Here is a 23018-nt window from a genome sequence, read left to right as displayed (position 1 = left end):
GAATGATAGAGACCACCAGAGTGGTCTGAGGAAGTGACATTTGAGCAGAGCCTGGATTTAGCGAGACACGCAGGTCTCTGTTTCAGAGCTGCTCAATCTTTTTGTCCCTCAAGAGCCCCTTTAATTTTTTGTACCCGTGTTTTATGAGCTGTGATATTCCAAAAAGACTGCATTTGGCAAAGACATAGATATGACCATGGAACTTGGTTGACCCGAGTGAAGCAGGGTGGCCACAGGGAATTGACACACCCCAAGTCCAAAGCTAGGGCAACACACAAAGGACACGTCTAAGCTCACTGTAGCTGGTCAGTGGTAGAGCCAAGGCCAGACCCCCCAGATCTCCTGAGTGACAAAACCAGGTTGTAAGCTGTCACAGTAAATGGCAGCATTTCCTAAAATCCCTGGCATGGGAAGGGCCAGCGGCTAGAGTCTGGGGGTGGATTGGGAAGCCAAGGGTATTGGCAGAGGAGGCAGGCAGAGCTCCCTCAAAGGCTTTCCTCTAACACCAAGGCGGAGCCCCAGGTCGAGGCGATGGTGCTGACCTAAGAAAGGTGGGCCACAGCCCCTAGCTCCCGGGAGACTTCTCTTCCCCACTGCACCCGGGGCTGTGATGCTTGTTAGTGGCCAAACAGCATAAGAACCTGGGTCTTCTGCCCCCAAGTGCAAGACAACAATGTATGTCTCTAATCCAAGGCCAGGGTCCCAGGATTCAGACCAACCATGCTGCCATGAAGAGAAAAAGGAACAGAGCTCTAGAAGGCAGTGTTCCGAGCATCACACCCCCATGGAATGAGAGCTGGCCTGTGCCCCCCCTCACCCCCTGCACAGAGAGTCTTGGGAAAGGGCAAGGTCCACGTTGTTTTCCAGATAATGGCAGCAGAGGCTCTGTACTGGAATCACAACGAGTCCTGGCCTTGTCCCTGGCTCCGTCTGGTGACAATTGGCAGCTGACATCATTGCTTCTGGCCCGAGTTAGCCCTTATTAAAAATGGCATCTTTATAACAGATTTCTGCAAGTCACTGTCAACAGGACACATCCCTTGTTTTGTACCAGTCGTCCCCCTGGGGGACTGATTTGTTTAATACTATTATTTTAAATATCCTTCTATTCTGTTATTCTTAGAATTCCAAGTTTTAAATACAGTATTAATTACTAAGGGATCTTATCTATTTTTAAAAAATAATTTTTCTCGTATCATACAACTTCACCCCACAGTTAAATAGCCGGTTTTAAGTTGGATCTCTCTTTTCTTTTCAAATAGCTGAAAGATCCCATCTATGTTCACACAGTTCAGTTGAGCCCAGCGCGTAAGGCCAGGGGTCACCCAGCCTCTGGCTTGTTCCGTCCAGGTTTTGTAGCTTTCTGCCTTTTTTAGGAGAAATTCGCTCATGGTCAGGCAGCCTCCCCAACAGCTGACTTTGAAGCTGGGGGGAGCTCCCATCCACAAGCAACGCGAGCGTCCCACTGACGGCAGCATGGTTGAATGACTCAGGCCCCACTCCAGTGATGGGACACCAGGCAGCCTGCAACAACTCCTGGATGATACAGAGGCACACGGCGTGATTCCGTTTCAGGAAAGACAATACACATATGGGCTCCCAGATAAAAGGACTGAAATGTACACTAACATGTGGACGGTGCTTCCTCCAGGTGGTGGGATGATGGCGATTTTTTTTTTTTTCTTACTCTTTTTTGCCTAGCTGTGTAAGTTAGAATCCCTAACTGTTCTGACAACAGGCCTTTCAGTCAGAGCTGGAGAAGTCAGGGAAAGAGGAGGGAAAGCTGCTATTTAAAAGCGATCCACACTTAGAGCAGAATCAATGGTGGAAGTCCTAATGGTTTGTGGGGGACACGTTTTTTGTTTTAATAGGTTGCTGTTTGTTTTCATGTTTCATGTGTATTATGATAAAATGTAAGTTGTACGTTGGCCCTACATGATCAGCTCCCTGCTGCCCTCTCTGACCTCGTCTTCCACTCTCCCTGGTACTTACTCTATTCTAGCCCCTCTGGCTCTTCACCATTCTGCTAACACACAGGGTGCCCCGGGCCTTTGCACTTGCTGTGCTCTCTACTTGAAATGTTCTTCCTCTCATACATACAAGGTCCGGTCCTCATCAATCAGGCCTCAGTTTCACATGCCACCTCCTTTCCTGGCTCCTAACTCCACACCCCCAACCCCCTCACTCTACGCTTCTTGTGTCCGTCACTCTATACTGTTTCTTTATTTACTTCTTTATTCTCTGTCTTCCCCAACTAGACTGTGAGTCCTTTGAAGTCAAGGGCTATGTCTGTCCTGCTCACCACTGTCTGCTGGGTGCTGTATGAACGGCACCTTACATGTAGTGGTCAGTTGTGTGGATGAGGAAGAGGAAGGCGTCACCTTCAGGAGAGCTCTGGTTTTGCCAATCAAGGAAGCAGCCTTTATGCTTAGACAAGAGCGAAGCTTCTGACCTGTCATCAGGGCCTCTGGGTCCCAGTGACTCTGCTCTCCTGGAACTCTGGGAAATCAGAAATCAGGGTCTCAGCATAATTACTTCGTAAAACGCACACATCTTACCTCTGCCCAGCCAGTGGTGTCTGAGCCAGTCATTCAAAGCATGAGTACCCTCTGGTCCCTCAATGAGCTCATTCATTTAGGTCAAGACCCTGCTACACTGGGTAGGAGGGGGACCCGTGTCCCGACAGATAAGACTAGAGGCTTAGCCCTGCTTTAGCACCAATCGGTCTATATCTTTTAAGTAATGTCAGCAACTGGCAACTAACAGGCCTGTGTACCAGGGCCTCCCCACATGTTCTTTAATACTGCTGACAGCCTGTAAGGGACAGCATCATTATCCCCATTTACAGAATTGAGATCTGGGCCCACAAAGATTGAGAACCTGCCCACAGTCCACACTGTTAGCGAATAGGACGGTCAGTGTGTGTCCAGCTCCTAATGGGTGCTCATTCTATATTGTGGAAGGAAGGAAGGAAAGGAAGGAAAGGAAGGAAGGAAAGAAGGAAGGGTGTCCTCACAGGGATTGGGGCTGCTGCACGTCCTGGAAGCGCCCGCCTCCCATCCACCCCCTGGCTCCACCCACACAGTACCTTCTGGACCACTGTTGACCGTTCTGCTTAGTCCTCACTCTTGGTGGCATCACAAAATCAGGAGCCAGGGTCTCTCCTGTGGGTCAAACCCCACCGGGCACGACACTTCGGCTCTTTGTCAGATGAAAGTAAATGTGACAATTGGTGGGAGCACCAATGGGAAAGAAGAGAAAGGCCTTCAGCAGGACCCTCCCCTCTGCCTGTTATCCTGGGGTGCCTCCCGTCGGCTGCGCCCGCCTCAAGCTGTCTGCTGTTCCTGCCAGCACCCTTAGCCTGGCCGGTGTTTGTGACATTTCCCACATGGGCTTGGCTTACTGTTTCTACTTTTTCCAGGAGGTTGGGTGGAACCCTCCCTCGGGAGGAAACATCAGACCTACGCTGGCGCCAGATCCAGAGCAGCCCTCCTGACTGGGATCTCCGGCTCCCAGTCCCACCCGCCAGCCCAGGAAGTGCCTTCTGTTCCTTTCGTACATTTCCCCAGCACCCCGTGTGCCTGCCAGGGCCTCCGGAAGACACACGGAGACCATGCAGAGAAGTGGCTCTCTGGAGCGCCACCTTGGCATGTGCTGTCCCCCCGTGTGGAGTCCTGTCTCTGTCCCTGTCTGTGCAGCCAGCTCGTGCTCAACTCTCCGTGATACTTCCTGAGCCCGTGCTGGAGATCCTCCTCTTGGATCTCTTTCCAGTGGTATTTTAATTCCTGGTAGTGCTGACTCCAGTTATAATTTAATTAAGTATTTGTGAAATTACTTATTCAAAATCTACCTTCTGCAATAGAATTCAAGCTCTAGGAGGGCAGGAATTGTGTCTGCCAGTTCACTCTTGTCTCCCCAGCACCTGCTACAGTGCCTGGTATATAGGAGGTACCAGAAAAATACATGAAAAGTGAAAGAGGGAATGAGTGAATGAATGAATGGACAAAGAACACCCTCAAAGAAGCCTCCAAATTATTGGGAACTAGAGATTTTAAGACAGAAGGGGAAACAAATCTTTCTGTTTTGCAAATGATAGATGTTTTTCTCACCTGGTATGACCCATCAGCTCCCCTGCCTCAGGGCAGCACTACGGGAAGTGAGAGGCCTGTGGCACAATGGAAAGGCCTCTGGGAATTTTGTCCCTGCTCTGCCACAAGCTAACCATAAGCCTGTAGGCAAACCTCTTCTCTCTATGTCAGTTTCCCAGCTGGAAAATGACTCTTTCTGTGCTGGTTCCAGGAAGGACCATTTCCCTATCCCAGGCAGAGGGCATCCTGGTAGGAGCACGATCTACCTTTGTTATCAGATGGCCCCAGGGTTGATTTCGCAGTTCAGCAGCACCACTGGGAGCCCCCTAAACCCCTTTGACCTGCCATTTTCAGGGTGGTGGCATTTAACCTCACAGTCACAAGATGGCCACCATGGTGCCAGTATTTACTTTTCTCACAACTACATAGAAAGGCAAGAAGCCAGGGTGTGACCGGTGGAGGCACAGCCAGGGTCAAGGAAGTAGTAGACTAGGGAGGCAGGAAAACTGCTCTCAAAACCCTCTCTCTTTGGACCAAGAAGGAAAACCATTTCTCAGAGGCATTTCTGGCCTACTCCCCTTCATCTTACTTGAACTGGATCACGTGGTCACTCTTAGCTGCAAGGGAGGCAGGGAAAGTAACTCACTGGGGTGACACGGGAATGTTAGGTGGCGGGCAAAACGTCTGACACACAAACCCTTCAGTTGGCCCTTGGCAGATAGCACTTTATATTGCTAGCCTTGCCATTCTTAACACTTGCCTTATCATCCAGAAGGAGAGCCCCAGGGAGGCAGGGACCAGTCCTCAAGGCTTCAAAGTCTTGAAGTCAGGCTTCAAGACCTTAAGTCAAGCTGAACCCAAGTGAAACATGTCAGGAAATTCCTATTGATTAATGATTCTACCTCTTTTTACTCTGGTCCTCTCTCCCGGCCAAAATGGTCCCCCTGTTAAGCACAAGTGTCTGTCTCCCACTGAAAATGATGTGTTGTTCTTTCAAATACCAATTGCACATTTTTTTAATGAGACAAAACCAACACGTACAGAGTAAAAAAAAAAAAAAATCCCTGAATGCCACCACCCAAAAGTGATTATTGATGATACTTTGTTAAGCATTCTCCCCCTCTCCCTCCTCTCTCCACACCCCTTCCTCCTACCAACACCGTCACATGCAAACGTCGTTTTATAAAAATGGCCCCAGAGGACACACACATTGTACTCCAACTGGTGTTTTCACCTTAGGACCCGGTTCAGGTCCCATGCTCTCTGATGGGTTCTGTGGAGCCCCTCATTGCTGGTGTGTGAGCCATTAAATCACTGCATCTCACTGTTCACTGTTGGATTAAATATGTGTTCCGTGAATCCAAGGTGGTCCTTTCCCACCACGGCTCAGCAGAGGCGTGGCCCCAGGGCACATGCCCATTGCTGATCAGTCTCCCTGGTGAGTGTCACACAAGTGAGGCACCGAGCACTGACCTAACCTGGACAGTCAACATGTGAATCTCCAGCTGTGATCAGAAACACATTTTATGACATCACGGAGCAGCACCCAAGTCAGAAAAGCCAGCTTTTTAACCCACTGCTGCTCCTGCGATGTTCGTTAAGTAAATGAGCAGATTCTTGGGGCGCCTGGGTGGCGCAGTCGGTTAAGCGTCCGACTTCAGCCAGGTCACGATCTCGCGGTCCGTGAGTTCGAGCCCCGCGTCGGGCTCTGGGCGGATGGCTCGGAGCCTGGAGCCTGCTTCCGATTCTGTGTCTCCCTCTCTCTCTGCCCCTCCCCCGTTCGTGCTCTGTCTCTCTCTGTCCCAAAAATAAAAAAAAATAAATAAAAAAATAAATAAAAAAAAAAAATTTAAAAAAATAAATAAATAAATAAATGAGCAGATTCTCTTCTTGAGTGCCAACAACACCCCCTCTCCCTGCCCCATCCTCCCTTCTGTGGCCTTGCTTGGCTTCCTCCTGGTGGGCAGTGGTCCTCTTGTGACCTCCTGGCCTCCCTGCCCTGTGGCCCCGGGGTCACGTCCTCTCCTGAAGAGGACAGACATGGTGCAGCCAGCCAACTGTAGCTCCACCCCAACCCTGCCCTGCTCACCAAATATGATAACAATAATAATAACAGTGGGGCTGACTGAGTGCTTATGATGCCCTGGATGCCCGGCACTTCTCTTTACCAACCACGACTGGCGAGGAGAGTTACTGTTACCAGGCCCGTCTCCATGGAAGGTTGAGGAAGCTGAAGCACTGAGCTGTGAAAGAGATTGCCCAGCCCCGCAGCTTGAGTCTGGCTCCCAAAGCACCCCCTGAATCTAGATCCCCAAAGGGACTATGGTGGAGGATAGAGAGACAGTTCCAATGCAGGGGAAAGGGTGCTGAGAAAGGGGAGCAGAGGGGCATTTAATCCAGCCTGCAGATGGTGTGAAAAATCGTGTTCCAGCAGCTTAGGGCCCTGAGTTCTTGAACCTCCAGAAACTGGGGGTAACAGTATGTGCGTGGGGGCATTTGCCACAATCTCAGAGGCATCTGTGATTCAGAGAAGGAGAGTGGCTGCTGGGCCAGAGGATCCTCCAAGGGTCCTTTCCAGCTCCTGAGCCTGTGCTTCTGTGACCATATAAGGCCACCGTGCCCAGGGAGTCTCACTGCAGCTGAGTGCAGTCCTACACTGAGAGGGGAAGCAGAGAACAAGAGAGCCCTGGTCCAGGCCTCCTGCGAGGTCCCAAGGCAGTAAGGAGGGGGAGCCAAGGCAAGGGAGGCCGAGGGTCACTCCTTGTTTGCCTCTTCCCAGAAAGCTCAGACCTGTTCCAGTGGGCTCGGATGCCACCCTCCCCGTTTCCCCCCCATTTGCACTTGAGGTTTCCTCCCTCAGTTGTGTTGCCAGGTTTCCAGAGTCTAACTGGTGGCTTCTGTCCAAAGGGAAACACTCAGGTCTGCAGTCAGCCCTTGCCTGCTCCCCATTTCTTCTTGGTCCACCCCTCAGAGTCTCTGAGTTTGGGATGGGCACCATTGTGGCATCTAACTTGGCTTTGCTTTGCTACCCTGGCTCTGCAGGCATAGGAAATCTGGTGGATTCCCACCCCAACACACACACACACACACACACACACACACACACACACACACATCTGCCTCCTTTAGTGGGCTCCTTCGGTGGGGGGGGGGGGGTCTTAAGCATCTGTCTACTCCAGACTCACATAGTTAATGTCCCACTTTCTCTGAGTACTGTCCAGAGCACAGTCCTGTGCCAAATAATATGGAGAAGAGGAACTGAGACAGATGAGATGTGGTACCTGGCCTCCAGGGACTGACAGGCTGGTGGTAAAGACAGAAAATTAATAAACAAGTTTACTAGGAGATGATCTCTGATTATTGTTATTATCAAGGTGCAAATCATGTTTTAGTCATGACTCTATTAGTTATAAGTGACAGAAACCCAAGTCAAATTAGCTTAGGCAAAAATAAGAGGGAATTATTTGGCTGCTGTCACTCGAAAGTGTAGAGATAGGGTTAGCTTCAGGCATGGCTTGATCTAGTGGCTCAAATGATTGATGTCTCTGGGACTTGATTCTGTACTTGGATGAAGATCAGTTTATAGGACTATTGCAATGTGATGCCACTGACTATTGCTAAAGTGTCTCATGCAGCCTTGCTCCTGCTTTCCAAACCCTCGTATTATCTCCTCCAGGGCTCAGACCTCAGACTCCCCTGGGCTGCCTCTCCAGCCCCTGACCAGATTCCTCCTTTCCTTGCCCCACACTCCTTGGACTGATATTATAAGACATGTTCTGATACTCACTGTGTGTGTGAAATCTCCGGACCCTCTGGGAACCTGGATACAGGGATCCAGAGCAGAAGAAGCACTTCTGCCTCTGTGTGTCTGTCTGGTGGTCACAGGTAGGGTCTTGAATGCCACTTTGACACCTACCAGCTGTGTGACCCCAGGTAAGTGGTTCCATCTCTCTAGTTTCGGTTGTCTCATCTGTAAAGAGGTGATGATAGTTTTTATCTCCTAGGATTATCTTGAAGATTAGATGAGAGGGTACATGTAAAGCCCTTAACAGAGAGCAAACCCTCAGACATCAGCTGCTATTATTATTGTTTCTTTTATACTGCCAATGAAGGAAATTCTATTTGGGGGACTTTGACTGTGGAATGAGGATATATATTACTAATAGGTACCATTTATTATATACTTATATACGATCGGCACTTTCCATTTATTCCTCACCCAACAGCTCCTTGCAGATGAGAAACCCAAGACCTGAGGGGTGAAATCCTTTACCAATGACACCCAGCTCGTCAGTGGTAGAGCTGGGGTTTGCCTGCACCTGTGTGACTCCTAAGACTAACCACAGCTCTGCCCTGCCTCCAGAATGAGATGGGGAAATAGAAAATAAAGGGGCCTGAAATGATACTTGTAAGGACACACGACTCAAATCAATGCTGGGGCGGGGGGGGGGGGGGTGCGGGTAGCGAAGATGAACAAGGTGGTATGAAAACAGTCCTGGAAGGGTGGACACTAAAAACTGCAGCGTCTTTCCCCAAGTGGCGGGATTACTGATAATATGGGTTGTTGTGGGGGTTTTGTTGGTGTTGTTTTATATGGCCTAGATTTTCTAGTGTTAGCATTTACTACTTGGTAGTTAGAGGGCAATATAAAATCCCACCCTGAAACAGGAAGTCCAATTTTAAGCTCATATGAGCCAGTTTGTACAAGGTTTGGAACTCATCGTTGTGACCGGAGCAGGTTTTTCCCACATCGCATCATTTCTGCAAACCTCACATGAAGCTTCTGTATCTCGGGCCACCCCAGGCACCAGGCTGAGACCTTTCTGGCAGTTTTCGACCCAGTCCAGCTGGTATAGAAGAGTGTCCCAGTCGACCCGCACTCCACTCCTGGGCTGAGAAGACGTTAGGCCAAGTACTTAATCTCTCTCAGACTCTCTTCCTGTTCTGTCAAACAGAATAAAAAACGTCCCCTCCCTGCCTTATTAGGTGGCATAAGGACTGATACTCACGGGTGTGGAAAATGATAGCCCCATCCCTAGTGTTTCAGGGGAAATCCTGAAGGCAGCCAAGGGTCTAGAGAGTATTTCCGGGAGAGTGGTAAGGCCTCCTGGTCCAAAACAAAGCATGAGAAACTCACTGCACTGACTTCTTCAGAGACAGTGTCACAGGGACCGGCAAATCCCGGCTCCACCTCTCAGGTTCCCCAGCAGGTCCCACCCTCTGTGGGGAGGCTGGTCATGGAGCCTAGGTAACAACTGGCTTTTTTATATAGCTTTTTAGTTGTTCTAAAGTTTACAATATGTGTCTTAACTTACCACCTTTACTTTGAAGTGCTTCATGTGTAAGAATTTTTCAACAGCTTGTTTCCATTTTATCCCTCCTATCCTTTGTGTCGTCGTTGCATAAGTTTGCTTTTACATATGTTATAAATAACACAATATAGTTTTTTTAGCCTTTTTCCTCTCTTTGCTTCAGTTTGGATAGTTTCCATGGCTGATTGTTCAAGGCCACTAATCTTCTATGAGTTAGTTGCATACTGTGAAATTTTTATCTCAAATATTATATTTCCATCTCTAGACATTCTGTTCTGTTCTTTTTTATATCTTCCATTTCTCTGCTCGTTATGTTCATGTTTTCCTTTAATTTCTTGAAAATATTTTAAATAGGTATTTCTAAAGTCATTGTTAATTCCATCACCTCTGTCACTTCTGAGTCTGCTTCCCTTGACTGATTTTTCTCCTTGTTGTGCATCACACCTTGCTTCTTTGCATAGCTGGGAATTTTGTATTGGGTGCCGGACATTAAAAAATATTGTTAAGTGTCTGATTCTGTTGTCCTGATTTAAACAGTGTTGGACTTTATTCTATCAGGAAATTAAGTTACTCGTGGGTCAGCTCAATTTTTTAAAGCAAATTTTTAAGCTTTGTCAGGGTGGGTCTAAAGTAGCTTTTACTCTGGGGCTGGTTTAGACCTACTACTACGGCATGAGCCTTCTAGGGTCTCTGCTGAGTGATCTAGCTGTTCAACAAGGACTCTCCACTCTGCCTGGTCAGAACTCACACATCTCCCAGCCTTGAGTGAGGTTTGGGAAGTGTTCACCTTATAAGCTCCCTGATGCCTCTTCCTTGCTGAGCCCTTGCAATCTCTCCCTATTCAGCCAAAGACTGAGGAGACCCCTATTCATATATCTAGTGATTGCTCCCTCTCTGTAGATTTCTCTCCCTGGTACTCTGCCCCTCAAATTCCAGCCACCTCAGGCTTCCTGAACTTTGAGCGTTGTCTCATCAACTCAGAAGATCTGTGCTCTTCTTGGGTTCTCCCTCCCTGCGCTAAGAGCTGGTAAATGCCTCCAGGTGGAAAGCCGAGGCAATCACAAGGCTACCATATTTGTTTCCCTTGTCTCCTGGATCACAGTCCCGTACTACTTATTCTCTTGTGTCTGAAACTGCTTGATCCTATATGTTGTCCAATTTTCTGCTTGTTTACAGTGGGAACTAGCAATTTCCTTTAAAATCCCTCTGGGGTGCATCAATGATCCAGGCTACATGTACACTCCCTCCAGAAACTTGTACAGAAATGGATTTAGGGTTAATAAAAGTCCATGAAAAGTCACAAGGGTCATTCTGATCTGCTTCTTAGAGAAACCCAGGATAAAGACTCACAACCCAGTATCAAGTCAAATTTTACAACAGGAATTGTTAGTGTCCGTCAACTGATGGATGGATAAATAAAATGTGGCGTATCCATACAATGGAATATAACTGGGCAATAAAAAGAAATGAAGTCCAGGGATGCCTGGGTGGGTCAGTCAGTTGAACATCTTACTCTTAATCTCACCTCAGTTCTTGATTTCAGGGTTGTGAATTTAAGCCCCGCATTGGGCTCCACACTGGACATGAAGCCTACTAGAAAGAAAGAAAGAAAGAAAGAAAGAAAGAAAGAAAGAAAGAGGAAGGAAGGATGGAAGGAAGGAAGAGGGAGGGTGAAAGAGAGAGAGAGAGGGAGGGAGGAAGGAAGCCAGGAAGGAAGGGAAGGAAGGAAAGAAAGAGAAAAAGAGAGAGAGAGAGAAAGAAAGAAAGAAAGAAAGAAAGAAAGAAAGAAAGAAAGAAAGGAAGTACTGAAAAATGCTGTACATGATGAAATGATGAATCTTGAAAACATTATGCTAAATGAAAGAAGCTTATCACAAAAGACCACGTGTTATATGATTCCATTTATATGATATGTCTAGAATAGACAAATCTATAGAAACAGAATACAGATTAGTGATTGCTTACTGTGAGGTGGGGGGTGAGTGGAGATTACTAATAGGTACAGAGTATCTTTTTGGTGGGGGGACAAAAATTAGACTAGTGATCATTGTTGAACTATGCGAATATACCAAAAAACATTGACTTGCACACTTTAAATGGGTGGATTGAACGGTATGCGAGTTATGTCTCAGTAAAACTGTTTTTAAAAAAAGAATTGTTAGTGATTTTCTTCTGTACTGAAGGTAATGAAGGAATGGAAAAGTGCCGTGTTGATGTGGAAGTTTCAGCTCTCATATTGATGTATGTACATACCATAAGTAGTATTTAATTGCGAACTGGAAAATGTGACCAGAGAAGAATTTACACAGTTTTCTTGGGGGAGGTGGTGGCCACTGTTGGGTGTTCATCTCAAAATCCATTCAGTCTTTCCTCGTTACTTCAGCTATAGAAGAACTCTTGCCACGTTTAGGTTTTATCCCCTCTTTCTAGTTTTTTCCCCTACCTGGAACCTGGTCAGCAGTAAGCCCGTACCGAGTGACTGCTCTCTGCAGGGAGAAGGGACATCAGGACATGTCTAGCCTTAACCTTGACCTCGGAGGAATCTGAGAACAGGAGAGCAGAGAGTATCGCGTGGCCTCTGAGAACTGATGGCACTTTTGTGTCCTCCGTGTCACTATTCAGAGCCACCAGAATAAGGGTGACACGGTAGTTCAATCCCAGCCAGGGATGGAAGAGTAGGCACCCTCCTTCTGTTGGTTTTTCTGTTGTCAGAGATGACGACGGTTCATTTAAGTGAGTCCTCTTTCCTTCAAGCACTGTGAGTTTTCTGCAAAAGAAAAATTATCATTCATTTGCAGGCTTCTTGCCGGGGTCTTCATCAATGTACTTCTAAGTGGAAATTTAAGTTAAGACCCTGAGCTTTGTTTAAAAATACCAATAGCTAACACTTATTGAGTTCTTCGTGTGTGCCCCTCCTGTTCTAAGCACTTTCAAGTATCATCAGCACCTTGCCAACTGATACTGCTGTCACTATAAATAGGGAGTGTAAAGACACTACGTTTCTTTTTGCCACTACTCTGTTTCAGCTTAATTTCAGTAGGTTCTTCCTTCAGATTTTATGGTACTGATGCAGCAGGTCAGTAATTCAGCATCCGGGTCGGACCCAGTCCTCAGCCAGCAAAGCCAGGAGGTTGGCCCCGGGGGCTTCACGCACCTGGCATTCTTGATGCCAAGTGAGGACAGTGCACTCATCAGATGTGTGTGTGGTTTTTCTCTAGGATCATCCACGAAGATGGCTTCTCTGGAGAAGACGTGAAACAGTACAAGCCTGTTGTCTACAGCAACACCATCCAGTCCCTGGCAGCCATCGTCCGGGCCATGGATACTTTGGGCATCGAATATGGTGACAAAGAGAGAAAGGTAGGCCACGGGGCCCATGGGCACCTCAGGGAGGGAGGCTGTGCTCTTTGCAACATCGGCTGCCTCCCAGGAACAGGAAGAGACTGCTGTGTGTGATAGAGAAGGCTAGTCGCCAGCCTAAGCCAGTGTATCAGTCGGCCTGGCAAATACAGTCAAACAGGGGCTTAGGTGATGGGCACACCTCCCAAGCAAAGTCGCCAGCAAAGACAGCAGACACAGAATTTGTTTATTTTGCATATGACAAAGGGTTGGTGACTGTCCTAAATTGGAACTCCTACAACACACAACAGTACTTGCCCTTGGGCAATGAACTTGAACAGAAAAAGCATTTCTCAAACCAAACAAGCACTACCTGAGCACCGTCTCCCCTCCTTAGGAGAACTGTGCTTGCCTTCTTGGGAGTGTGGGGCAGCCATTTGAATTGACTCTCTTTCCTCCTTTACACCTCATTCTTCCAGGTGAGTCTGAGGACCTAAGAGGCTCTCCTTCCTGTAGGAAGTTGATGTCCTGAAATAGGGGTTGTTGGGTTTTTTTGAACGTTTTATTTAAATTGCAGTTAGTTAACATACACTGTAATCCTGGTTTCAGGTGTACAATTTAGTGATTCAATGCTTATAGACAAGGAACTGTTTTTCAGTTGAGTTTCCAGGTGTCTGATAAGTGGTGAATGGAATAAGTGCATAAAAGCCTCTTATTTGCAAACATTTGCATTAACTGTAAGACTGAACCATATACAGCTCTCCTTGGCAAAGCTAAATAAAAGAGAGGAAGGGAAAGAAGGAAAATAGCCTTAGAGAATTCTATCCACAAGTGGCTCTTTGTGCCCTGGTGGGCTCATGAATCCCAGCAATCCTTTCCCTGTGTCCTGGAAGGTGGAGAAGGGAAGGTGGGGAGGTCTTTGAGTGCCTGGGCCCCACACTGGAGCCTCTGGATGGAGAGAATTAATCTCTGATTACTGTGTGATTCAGTAGTGTGCTACCTACATATCCTGTCTTTGCTAAAAATCATCTCCCTCACAGAGGAAAACTATCCTCATCTGGTAAGTAATCTGTGGCCGACAGCTTTACATGTAAAATTCAATAATTTACACACAAAATTCTAATTCCATAGGGCAGACTCATCCCAGCTCAGGCACTGGCTCCTCCTCCACAGGGGTATTTGGTGCCGGAGGGTGTGTTGAAGGCCAGCCCGGGACAGGGACGACTGGTGCTGGCAGGAGGGCCGGGTCCCCGCCCCCCGCCCCCTGCTCCTCTGAGGGGCCAAGTCCAGCAGTGGTTCTGCAAAGGAGGCACTTCCCACCAGGGGGACCTGCTTTGGTTTCTGTCATAGAACCAGGGCCTGTGGAAAGAGTGGCAATGCTAGGTCTTCAGTCCTGTTTCCGTGACGCATGAACTGATGGCTTTCAGCGAGCCGGGCACGGTGCTGGCTGCCGGGGCTTCAGGAATGAGCACAGAGTGGGTGGTGCCCCAAGAAACCAGGCAGTCAGCGCATACCTACTCAGAGCATCAGAATTAGCCAAGATGGCTATAGGGCTCCATTCGTGTTAATAATAATGGCCACAGTGGTAATTGACAAGCTGTCACTTACTGAGCACCTCCTAGCTGCCAGGTGCTGTGTTAAGCATTTTCTATACATTAACTCATTTTCATTAACTCAGGCATTAAAGCCCAGAGCAGGAAATGCCTGGTGTGATCTTTAGACAAGGACAGGCCACAGGCCTCTTGGCCAAAGAGAGAGCAAGATGCCCAAATCTCTGTTAACCAAATGACAGCTACAGTACAGAAGGTCCATGTGCCCACAGCACATGCCCTCCACGCTTACATGCAGACACGTATGCACGGCCCGTGAGATCTCCCAAGGGTATGTGTGTTCACTGCCATGCCTGCCTCCCAACCAGCTCTTCCTCCCCAAAATTCTCCTGCCCTGATTAAAACCCAGACAAGTCATTGTGACTTTGGAATGCTTTTCTCCTTCAGTTCTGAAAGCTCTACTTATTCCTGTGGAATTTTTTTTTCTCCATTTTATTACCCTGAACAGACATTGCTTGGGAATTGGGAGGAATACGATATATCAAGGACTTATGCCAGGGGCTCCTGGGGCCTCTGGGGCTGTGTCTCCTTTGTGACACAAGACAAGACAGTCCTCACGTAGGAGGGCAGGGAAGGTGCCAGTGCAAAGAGAGACCAGGACCAGAGCGGGCTGCCCTGGAGAGTCCATTGGACACGGTAGGGTCGGAGCCCAGTCCTGTCATAGGTGGCACCATGGCAGGTGCCTGACCCATCCCTAAAGCAACTCAGGCTCCTCAGGCACAATCCTTCTGGCTGACAAAGGTCTCCAGGCCCATGGGCACCTCCTCCCTTTGTTATGTCACCTGTGGAGAGCAGAAAAGAAAAATTGACCCAAGACTCAGGCCAAAGTGAGCCAGGCAGCTAGAGAAGATGTTTTCTGGAAGCATGCCAGCATGGATTGCAGTCTGGGAAGCTGAGTGCAGGGACCCCTATACATTAATCTTGGTGGGAGTATGGGGGCAGCTACTTCAGACAGTTTCCCCTGAATCTGGAAGGGACATTTGTGATGAAACTTGGCTATGAGAAAGAGACAGCCATGGGAGCAGAAGGGGACAAAGGTTCCAAACAAGCACAAAGGTCCTGACAGAGGAGTGAGCCTGGCATGTTGGAAGAGAGAAAGCCTGAACTGCACCCTGGGAGAGTGGCAGGGCCCTGGGGTATTGGAATCTTCCAGTCAGGTCTACCTACAGCCAGCCAGTTGGTGGTGCCCAGATGCCCTGACCCCAGATGCTGGGTCTCCAATCTCTTTCCTCTCTCAGGACCCCAGGGGCTGCCCACCTGGAGAGTCTGCTGTTTGGATGTTGTGAGAACTGCCCAATGCAGAGCAGACCCAGATTTGTGTTTTGGCCTCTAAAGACTCCCTCACTCTCTTGGTTTCCCCACCTCTGCCCTCCTCCCCCAACCCATCATGGATTATCTAGAGGAAGACAGCCCCATATCCAGAGCCTCCTTGGGCCAGCCAGCTTTGCACTCTCCATACAGAGAAGCATCTAGAAGCTTCCTTGCTGTACCTCATTAGAACAGGTGTTCCTGACTTCTCTTGGGCAGCTGGTTCACCACCTACCCTGGCCCCCAGTGGAGGGAGGAGTGACTGGTTTCTCTTTCAGCTTCTCTGTCATGTAGACACCCCAGGTCATATGATTGTGCATGAGCCCACTCCTGAAAGAGCCTCTACCTGGGACAAGTAACAGGGATCCCCCTACATCAATCTGGGGCTTCTACCTCCCATGCCCCAGCCACAGAAGACCACAGAAGCCCACAGAGGGACCACAGGGGGTATCTTTGGCCCCTCCCCAAAGATACCACACACTCCCATGCCTCCAGGCCTTGTCTTAGGCCATACCCTGTGCTCCCAATGCCCTTTTCCCCTTCTCTTCCTCCTAGAATTCCCCCTGTTGACTGAGAACCAGCTTAGCTCCCTTCTCTTCTGTGAAGGCTTTCCCTTCCTTCCCCTTGACAGTGAAACTCAGCTCAAGTCTTTCTCTCCATCGAGCATTTACTCACCCACCAATATGAAAATTGGTTGTGTTACTGTTTCCTTAGAAACATGACCCTTGCTCTCTAGGGTGTTCAAAACCCATTTGAGCAGCTAATGAAAGCGGGGAGACTTCCTGTCTGTCCCATGCACATATCTGGGAAATTTTGCCTATAATTTCAGGGGGCTCTGGAACTCATAAAGCCCACGAGGGGAGCCTAGAATAAGAAATCCCTCATAATTTCGGGTCCTTTTGCACAAGGCTTGTGTCATTCCATCTTTCGGTCCCCTCCTTACCCATAAAAACCTGCACAGTGCTCAGAATATTGTAGGTCTTCAGAACAATCCCTTGAGTAGAATGACATTTCTAACTTTCTCCGTTGTCGGAGAAAAAAGGGGAAGTACCTGTAATTCATCACTGAATGAACAGATGTTGGTTGGGTATGTACTGTGGGTAAAGGCTTTGTGCTAAGTGCTGTGTGAGGATTTGGAGGCATGTGAGACAGAGCCTTTAAGGAACTGATCTCGTTGGAAGACAGGGTTCACAAGCTGAATGGCTGGGCCATCATGAGGTGTGGGAGGTCAGGGAAACCCTCTCGGGGAAGAGAGGCTGGCACAGACCTTGAAGCAGGGGTGTGGCTTGATGGGGACTGAGGTGGGTAAGGAAAGGGACTCGAAGCAGCAGGAAGAACAGGAGTAAAGACAGTGGGTTGGTAGCTACCAAAACAGATCTGACGGACAGGGGAGGCCAGTGGCCAGAACAGAGGTTAGGATACTGCAAGGTGTGGGAGAGTTAGAAGATGCAGTTAGCTAGGTCCAGATCCGGGAGGCCTTGGAAAGTGCACCGAGGAGTTTGGGTTTTATCCTATTGGCAGCAGGCAGCTTTTGATAGATTTTGAGTTGGGGAGGGATGAAAGTGGGTTTTTAAGGAAGCTCTCATGATGGCTCCTGTGCGAGCAGGGAGTAGAGGGAGGGGGAGGCACGCTGGGGTGTGAGGTCTCCATGCGGGTTGGAAAGGAAGGGCAGCCAGAGGGGTGTGTGGTGATGAGGTGAAGAAAGGGGCCTGGGATTGAGAAGGCTACTGGGGCAGAAGGGCACAGACCAGAAAACTGGCTGACCAGGAACAAGGTGAAACCTTGGCAGCAAAGTCTCAGGTGGGGCTGGGCTGGGCCCCGTGTGCTAAGTCTCCTTGGAACTCATGGGCTACCTGCTACCTGCTACCCAGCGGGAGTGATCAGCAAGTACATAGATCAGAGAACTGAAGCTTTAGGAACTAAAGATGCTGATAATAGTGGCTTCCAATCTGTAAATTCCAGGGCCCAGTTTACACGATTTACATTCATTATCTAATCCTAACACTAGCTACCTGTGCAGAGGGTGCTATGGTTATCCCTACTTTACAAGTGAAAAAAAAATTAGAGAGGCTCAGTGACTTGGCCCAGGTCACGCAGGCAAAATAGGTGCATATTTAATCTAGCTGGGAACCCTGTTGAAGCTGTAATCCATGTGGCTCAGGTCCAGAGCAGAGACCCACTTAAACAGGCACAGCACAACCAGGCAAAACAGATCTTTAAAAAAAATCTCGTTCTTTATCCTAAGTCTCTCTAAAAGTATGCAAAGGGACCCAAAGGGTAACTCTTGCTGCTTTTCTCAGACGTCCTTTTCTGTCCTCCTCATGCCTGCCCCACCTCCACTCTCTCTCTTGAGCTGCTGGCCCCCCAAATTCTGCAGATACCCTTCTCTCCCCGCAGCTTTCCCTCTCTTGGCCTCTTCTTCTCGCTCCCCCGCCTTTTCTCTGGTTCCTTCTCCTCCTCTCTGCCTCTAAGAGGTCCCCTCTCTTCCTCTCCTCTCCCCCTTTTCTCCATCTGTTTCTCGGCTTCTTCTTCCTCGCCCTCCACTTCTCCTTCTCCCCCTCCCTCCTCCTCCCTCCTCCTCCACTCCTGCTCCCTGCTCCCCTTTTCTTCCCTCACTCTCGACCTCCCTCCTTCCTCACCCCCAGCTCATTATCATGTAAATTGTCTTAACCTTTGGAGCAGCCTCTCTCCTCCCTGTGCTTCTGCGTGCTCAGCCCAGGGCCTACATCTGCATCACAAAAGCAGAGAAACTTGGGCAGAACTGGCCTGGACTCCTTGGAAGAAAGGATGGGGCGGGGGGGGGGGGGGGGGGGGGGGGGGGGGGGAGACAATTACAGGATTAGAAGGTTCACTTGGACTGATGAGGGGATGGAGAAGCAATCCCGTGTTAACAGATTTTATCACCTGCACATATAAACGTACATAGCATTTATGTGCATATCCGTGTATACTTACATATGTAACATACCTTGTAAACTAGTGGGGCAGGAGAAAGAAGTAATGCCTTGAGCTTGTAGGAGGCTTTATCCAGTTGAAAATACTCTCGTTTTCATTTGTTCACCCTTTGTACATGTGCTTATTTCTCTCATTAAATTATAAACCCCCTGAGGACAGAGTACAGGTCTTGTGTATGGTGCCTGACACAAGAAGTGTTGGATACTATGTTCATATCCCAGCCGTACCACCAGCTCTATGGCCCTGGGTAAAATATTCAGCCTCCTCAACACTCAGTGTTGCTGTCTCTAAAATGGGCATAATCCTAATACCTTCTTCATTCATCTGCTGTAAAATTAAATGAGATAATGCATGCCAAATGCTAAGGAGAGGGCCTGACGCAGAGCTCTCAGCGCATAAATAAGTCTTGTTCTTTTGTTTGTTTGTTTAAAATTATCGATAAAATCTTGATAAATGATCCTGATAGCAATCTAGTGAGGAATGGGCACAGTTGTATCTGCATTTTGCATGTTAGAAACAGAGGCACAGGTACTTAGTTGAGCTGTGCAGGGTCACTGACCTAAACAGGACTGAAGACTGGTGCTGGCAGGAATTGCCGCCTGGGGCTCTTCTGTTCCACCAAGGGGCTTCATTAGAACTGCCCCCCGCCAACCTGAGATAATGGCAGCTCTTTGGGGAGGCAGAATCAAATTTCACACTTGGTTTCCAGAATGTCATCAGATCTCCTCTGGTAAAAGAAATCTTGACATTTAAGTCACACAGTGGAGCTCAGAACCCTATCTTTTTTTTTTTTTTTAATCAGGAAAATATCGTGGCCTGTCTCCATGACATAGCGCGGTTCACCCTTGTAGTTTGCGTGAATTCTGAAACGGACGAAAACAAGGATGCTCTGTGGCCTGTGTTCTGCCTGAGTTCCCTGGGGCCTGGAGAAAGCTCACTGGTGGTTGTCAGATCTGATGGGGGCTGGGGGAGGCGCAGATGAAGGCCTCCATGTGCCGGTGCCCAAACCTGAGGCCAGGAAGAGGCTTCTGCTGGGAGCAGCCAGAACGCCTGTCACGTGCTGCGCACGAGGCTCCCTGGCTATCCCAGCCCAACTCTGTCCGCCCTGCTCTGACCTTTTGCCTGCCCAGATCAAAAGAGCTGGAAACTCCTCCATTTAAGACCATCTAATTCTACTGCTCCATTTTGCAGATGGGGCAAAATAGGCCCCATCTGGCCCAAACAGGAAAGGGACCTACTCAGGGGATGATGTGGCAGACCCAGGACTAGAACTTCAAGTTTCCGGAGTCGCGGTTCACTTCTCTTTCCATCTGACCAGTCTGCCTCAAATTACCCAGCCAATGGGAGGCCTCATTTTCTTTCATTCGGTTGGCCAGTTAGTCATTTCACAAACGCTTACGGAGCACTCGCTTCCTGGCTGACCATGCATAGGGCGGCAGGGTTGGATACAAAGATAAAAAGAGGTAGGGCTCTCAAGCTTGGGTGGAGATCCTGTTCCTCAGATGAGAAGGTAGACTTCTTGATTTCTAAGACTTCCTACAGCTCTGACATTCCAGCTCTATGTGACTCAGTGCAGCCAGGTCAGCTCCTTCCCTGTAGTCTAAAACCACCTCAGGCTCCAGGTTTGGGACAGACACCCATTGTTTAAGCCCTGCCATAAGGAGCCCCACATCTGGCTGCTGAGACCTTGGCCCAGGGCGGCAGCACCAGTCTCGTCCATCTGCATGTTACCCCCATCATTGTGTTCAGTGCACAGCAGGGGCCAGTGGATAGCTGAGCTCGTGAGTGATTCCATTCATCCAGCAGGTGTTCCGAGGCCAAGTGCTGGGCTAGGTGCTAGGGATATGCTTGTGAACCGGACAGACACAGCCCCTGCCCTGAACAGACACACCCGTGGAGGAGGGAATGAAAGATACAGAACACACTTATTTTCATGCCTTCTTGATCTCAATGTTGAGGGCAAAGGTGGCTGGAGCAGCCTCCTGCATTGCCCCATTTATTTGTCCATGCAGGAACTCATGTAGCGGTGGGTCAGACCCAGTCCCTACCCCCAAAGGGCACAGGCAAGGAGGGCAGACACTTCCATAGAGAGCGTTTTTTATTTTCATGAAAGTGCAGCGAGATGAGCCCTGAGGTGGGTAATGATGATGGAGATAATAACAGTGATCTATCAGTGGGTTGTCTGAAGATTAAATGACTCAGAAAGTGTGTGCTCTTAGAGCAGGGCCTTGCACACAGTAGGTGCTCAGGAGAGGTTAATTAACATCAGGATTGTGTGCCTTAAAGCAAAGTGACAGCTATTATAGTTTTCAAAGGTTGCTTCTGCCTGGCAGGTGAAGGGGAGCAGGGAGCCAGGCCTTCTGGGCAGAGGGTGGTGGGAGCTAAATAAAAGTATGTGAAAGGGGCCTGAGAACTGGCATAGGGGAAGTACTGCTTTTGCTTAGTTTCTGTCCTGTTGTCACTTATCCGTCCTGGGGAAACGGTAGGAAAGTCGGAGCAGGCTTGAAGAAGTCACTTCACGCACGATTGGCGTTTAAGGAAGAGGTGCCGCTGAGGGGAAGACAAGGTTTCTCATCTGGGCTTTGGCAATTCCTAAGGGCGATGGTCGAAAACCTTTTTCTGAATCTTGATGAAATGCTAAGCCATTCCCTCTTTTAGTAAGTCTAGTGTTGAAAACACAGGAGGGTTTTTGCTGGTTGATAGAGGATCACACTGGGTCTCTGGGTCCTCCCTGTGGACATTCGGGCGCTGTGGTCCAGGCCCAGAGATGAAGGACATTCTTACAGGAGGTTGGGCTCAATCTGCTGCCCCAGGGCTTTCTGAAGAACTTGCCTTCTGGATGGACTACATTGCTGGGAAAACAGTTTTCCTGGGGGAAAGCCCACATTCTTCCTGCCCTGAGGCCTTTGACCCGGAGACAACAGGCCGGATGTGAACACACTCCCTGAGCTGGTTCTTGAAGAACCAGGAGACTGCCATTAGAGTCAGGGACGTGTTGTACGCATTGGATTTCAGGTGGTCGCGCTCTTAAGTGTAATCGGTAAGTGCTTTCCCTTGGGCGAGCCACTCCAAGCTTCACTGTGCACGTTAGCATGTATTTGGCAGCAAGGAAAAGAACAGCCAGCCAACAGCGTCCTAAACCACAGGAACAGCCATCGTTTCCTGGAGAGGGAGGCCCAAGAGTCGGCAGGCCCAGGGCCGTCCAGGAGGCTGCGCAGCCCGGCTTCTTACCCGGCATTGGCCTGGCAGTCAGGGAACTGGAGGAAGCAAAACCGTGGCCTTTTTTGCCACTCTAGTGGGACACACAGGCAGGAGGGGAGGGCAGTTTGGGGATAGCACCAGGCACCGCGTGTGGACTGCCGGGAATTAGGCCAGCATGTGCAGGTGGGTGTGCTGAGGTGATGGGGGTGGCAGCGGGGGTGCCCTGGTGGATGGGGACTCCAAGGTGAACTGTCTTTCCGGGCAGTGGCAGAGGTGGCTCGCAGTTTCTTCTCTGGTTTTTGCCTCTGTTTCCCCACTGTCTTAGTCTCCTCAGGCTGGCATAACAAAAATACCGCAGACTTAAACAACAGAAATTTGTGTCTCACCATTCTGGGGGTTGGGAAGGCCAGGATCACAGTCAGACCGTCTCCTGGCTTCTGATTGTGTCCTCACGTGGCAGAAGGGATGAGGGAGCTCTGTGGGCTCATTTCTGTGAGGGGGGCTCTGCCCTCATGAGCTCATCTCCTCTCAGAGACCTTCCTCCTAATACCATTTCACAGGAATTTGCAGAGGGGCAGGGACACAGACATTCAGTCTATGGCACCCATGGTGGCTCAGAAGGTTGATGTCCCAAGGGGCACCAGAGACAAGAAAACAGCTGGTGGCGGGTGATTCCTGCCAGGGCAAAGCTGGAGGAAGAAGTCCTGAGGAGGAAGTTCAGTCCAGCTGATCCTGGGTCAGGGCTCCCTGGGCAGAGCACAGCAGTCAGGCCCCCTCAGCCCCACCGTTCCCCAACACCCCAACTTCTCTGTCTCATCGGGTGTTGTCGAGGCCACAGCCAGCCCCAGCCCCCATCTGGCCCCCCCGACATCCCCTCCAAGGCATGCCAAGTGGAGGGGTATTAAGGCCGGGCCACTGCTGTCTTTGCACGTTCACGTGTTCGTTGCCTGTAGAAAGGGGAGTGGGATTTTTAAAAGAAAAAAAGGAAAAGGAAACATAAATGGGAGAGCCCACAGTAACAAAACGCAGTGAACAGTCAGTGAAAGCCACAGGCGATGATGCCTTGCCCTTGCATGTTCTTTGTCTCTATGTCTCTGTGTCTCTCTCACGCTAGCTTACGTCCCCCTCCCCCCGTAAGCCCATCATTACGCTGCTCTGCCGGTGGAAGAATGTTACAACTATGCAAGTAAAATTTCCAGAGCGTC

At 49.2% G+C, this 23018-nt stretch overlaps 1 protein-coding gene across 2 annotated transcripts in view; it reads left to right on the top strand.

Moving 5' to 3' along the window:
- GNAO1 (G protein subunit alpha o1) overlaps positions 1–23018 on the top strand; it is a 172781-nt gene that overhangs the window by 74263 nt on the left and 75500 nt on the right. For both annotated transcript variants that reach the window (XM_030298706.1, XM_030298707.1), the window contains exon 3: positions 12619–12760. In XM_030298706.1, coding sequence (XP_030154566.1) covers positions 12619–12760 — 142 coding nt within the window. The remainder of the gene's footprint in view (positions 1–12618; positions 12761–23018) is intronic.

Source organism: Lynx canadensis, chromosome E2, assembly GCF_007474595.2.
Source record: "Lynx canadensis isolate LIC74 chromosome E2, mLynCan4.pri.v2, whole genome shotgun sequence".
Lineage (NCBI taxonomy): Eukaryota > Metazoa > Chordata > Mammalia > Carnivora > Felidae > Lynx > Lynx canadensis.
This window is presented reverse-complemented; position numbering and strand designations above follow the sequence as displayed.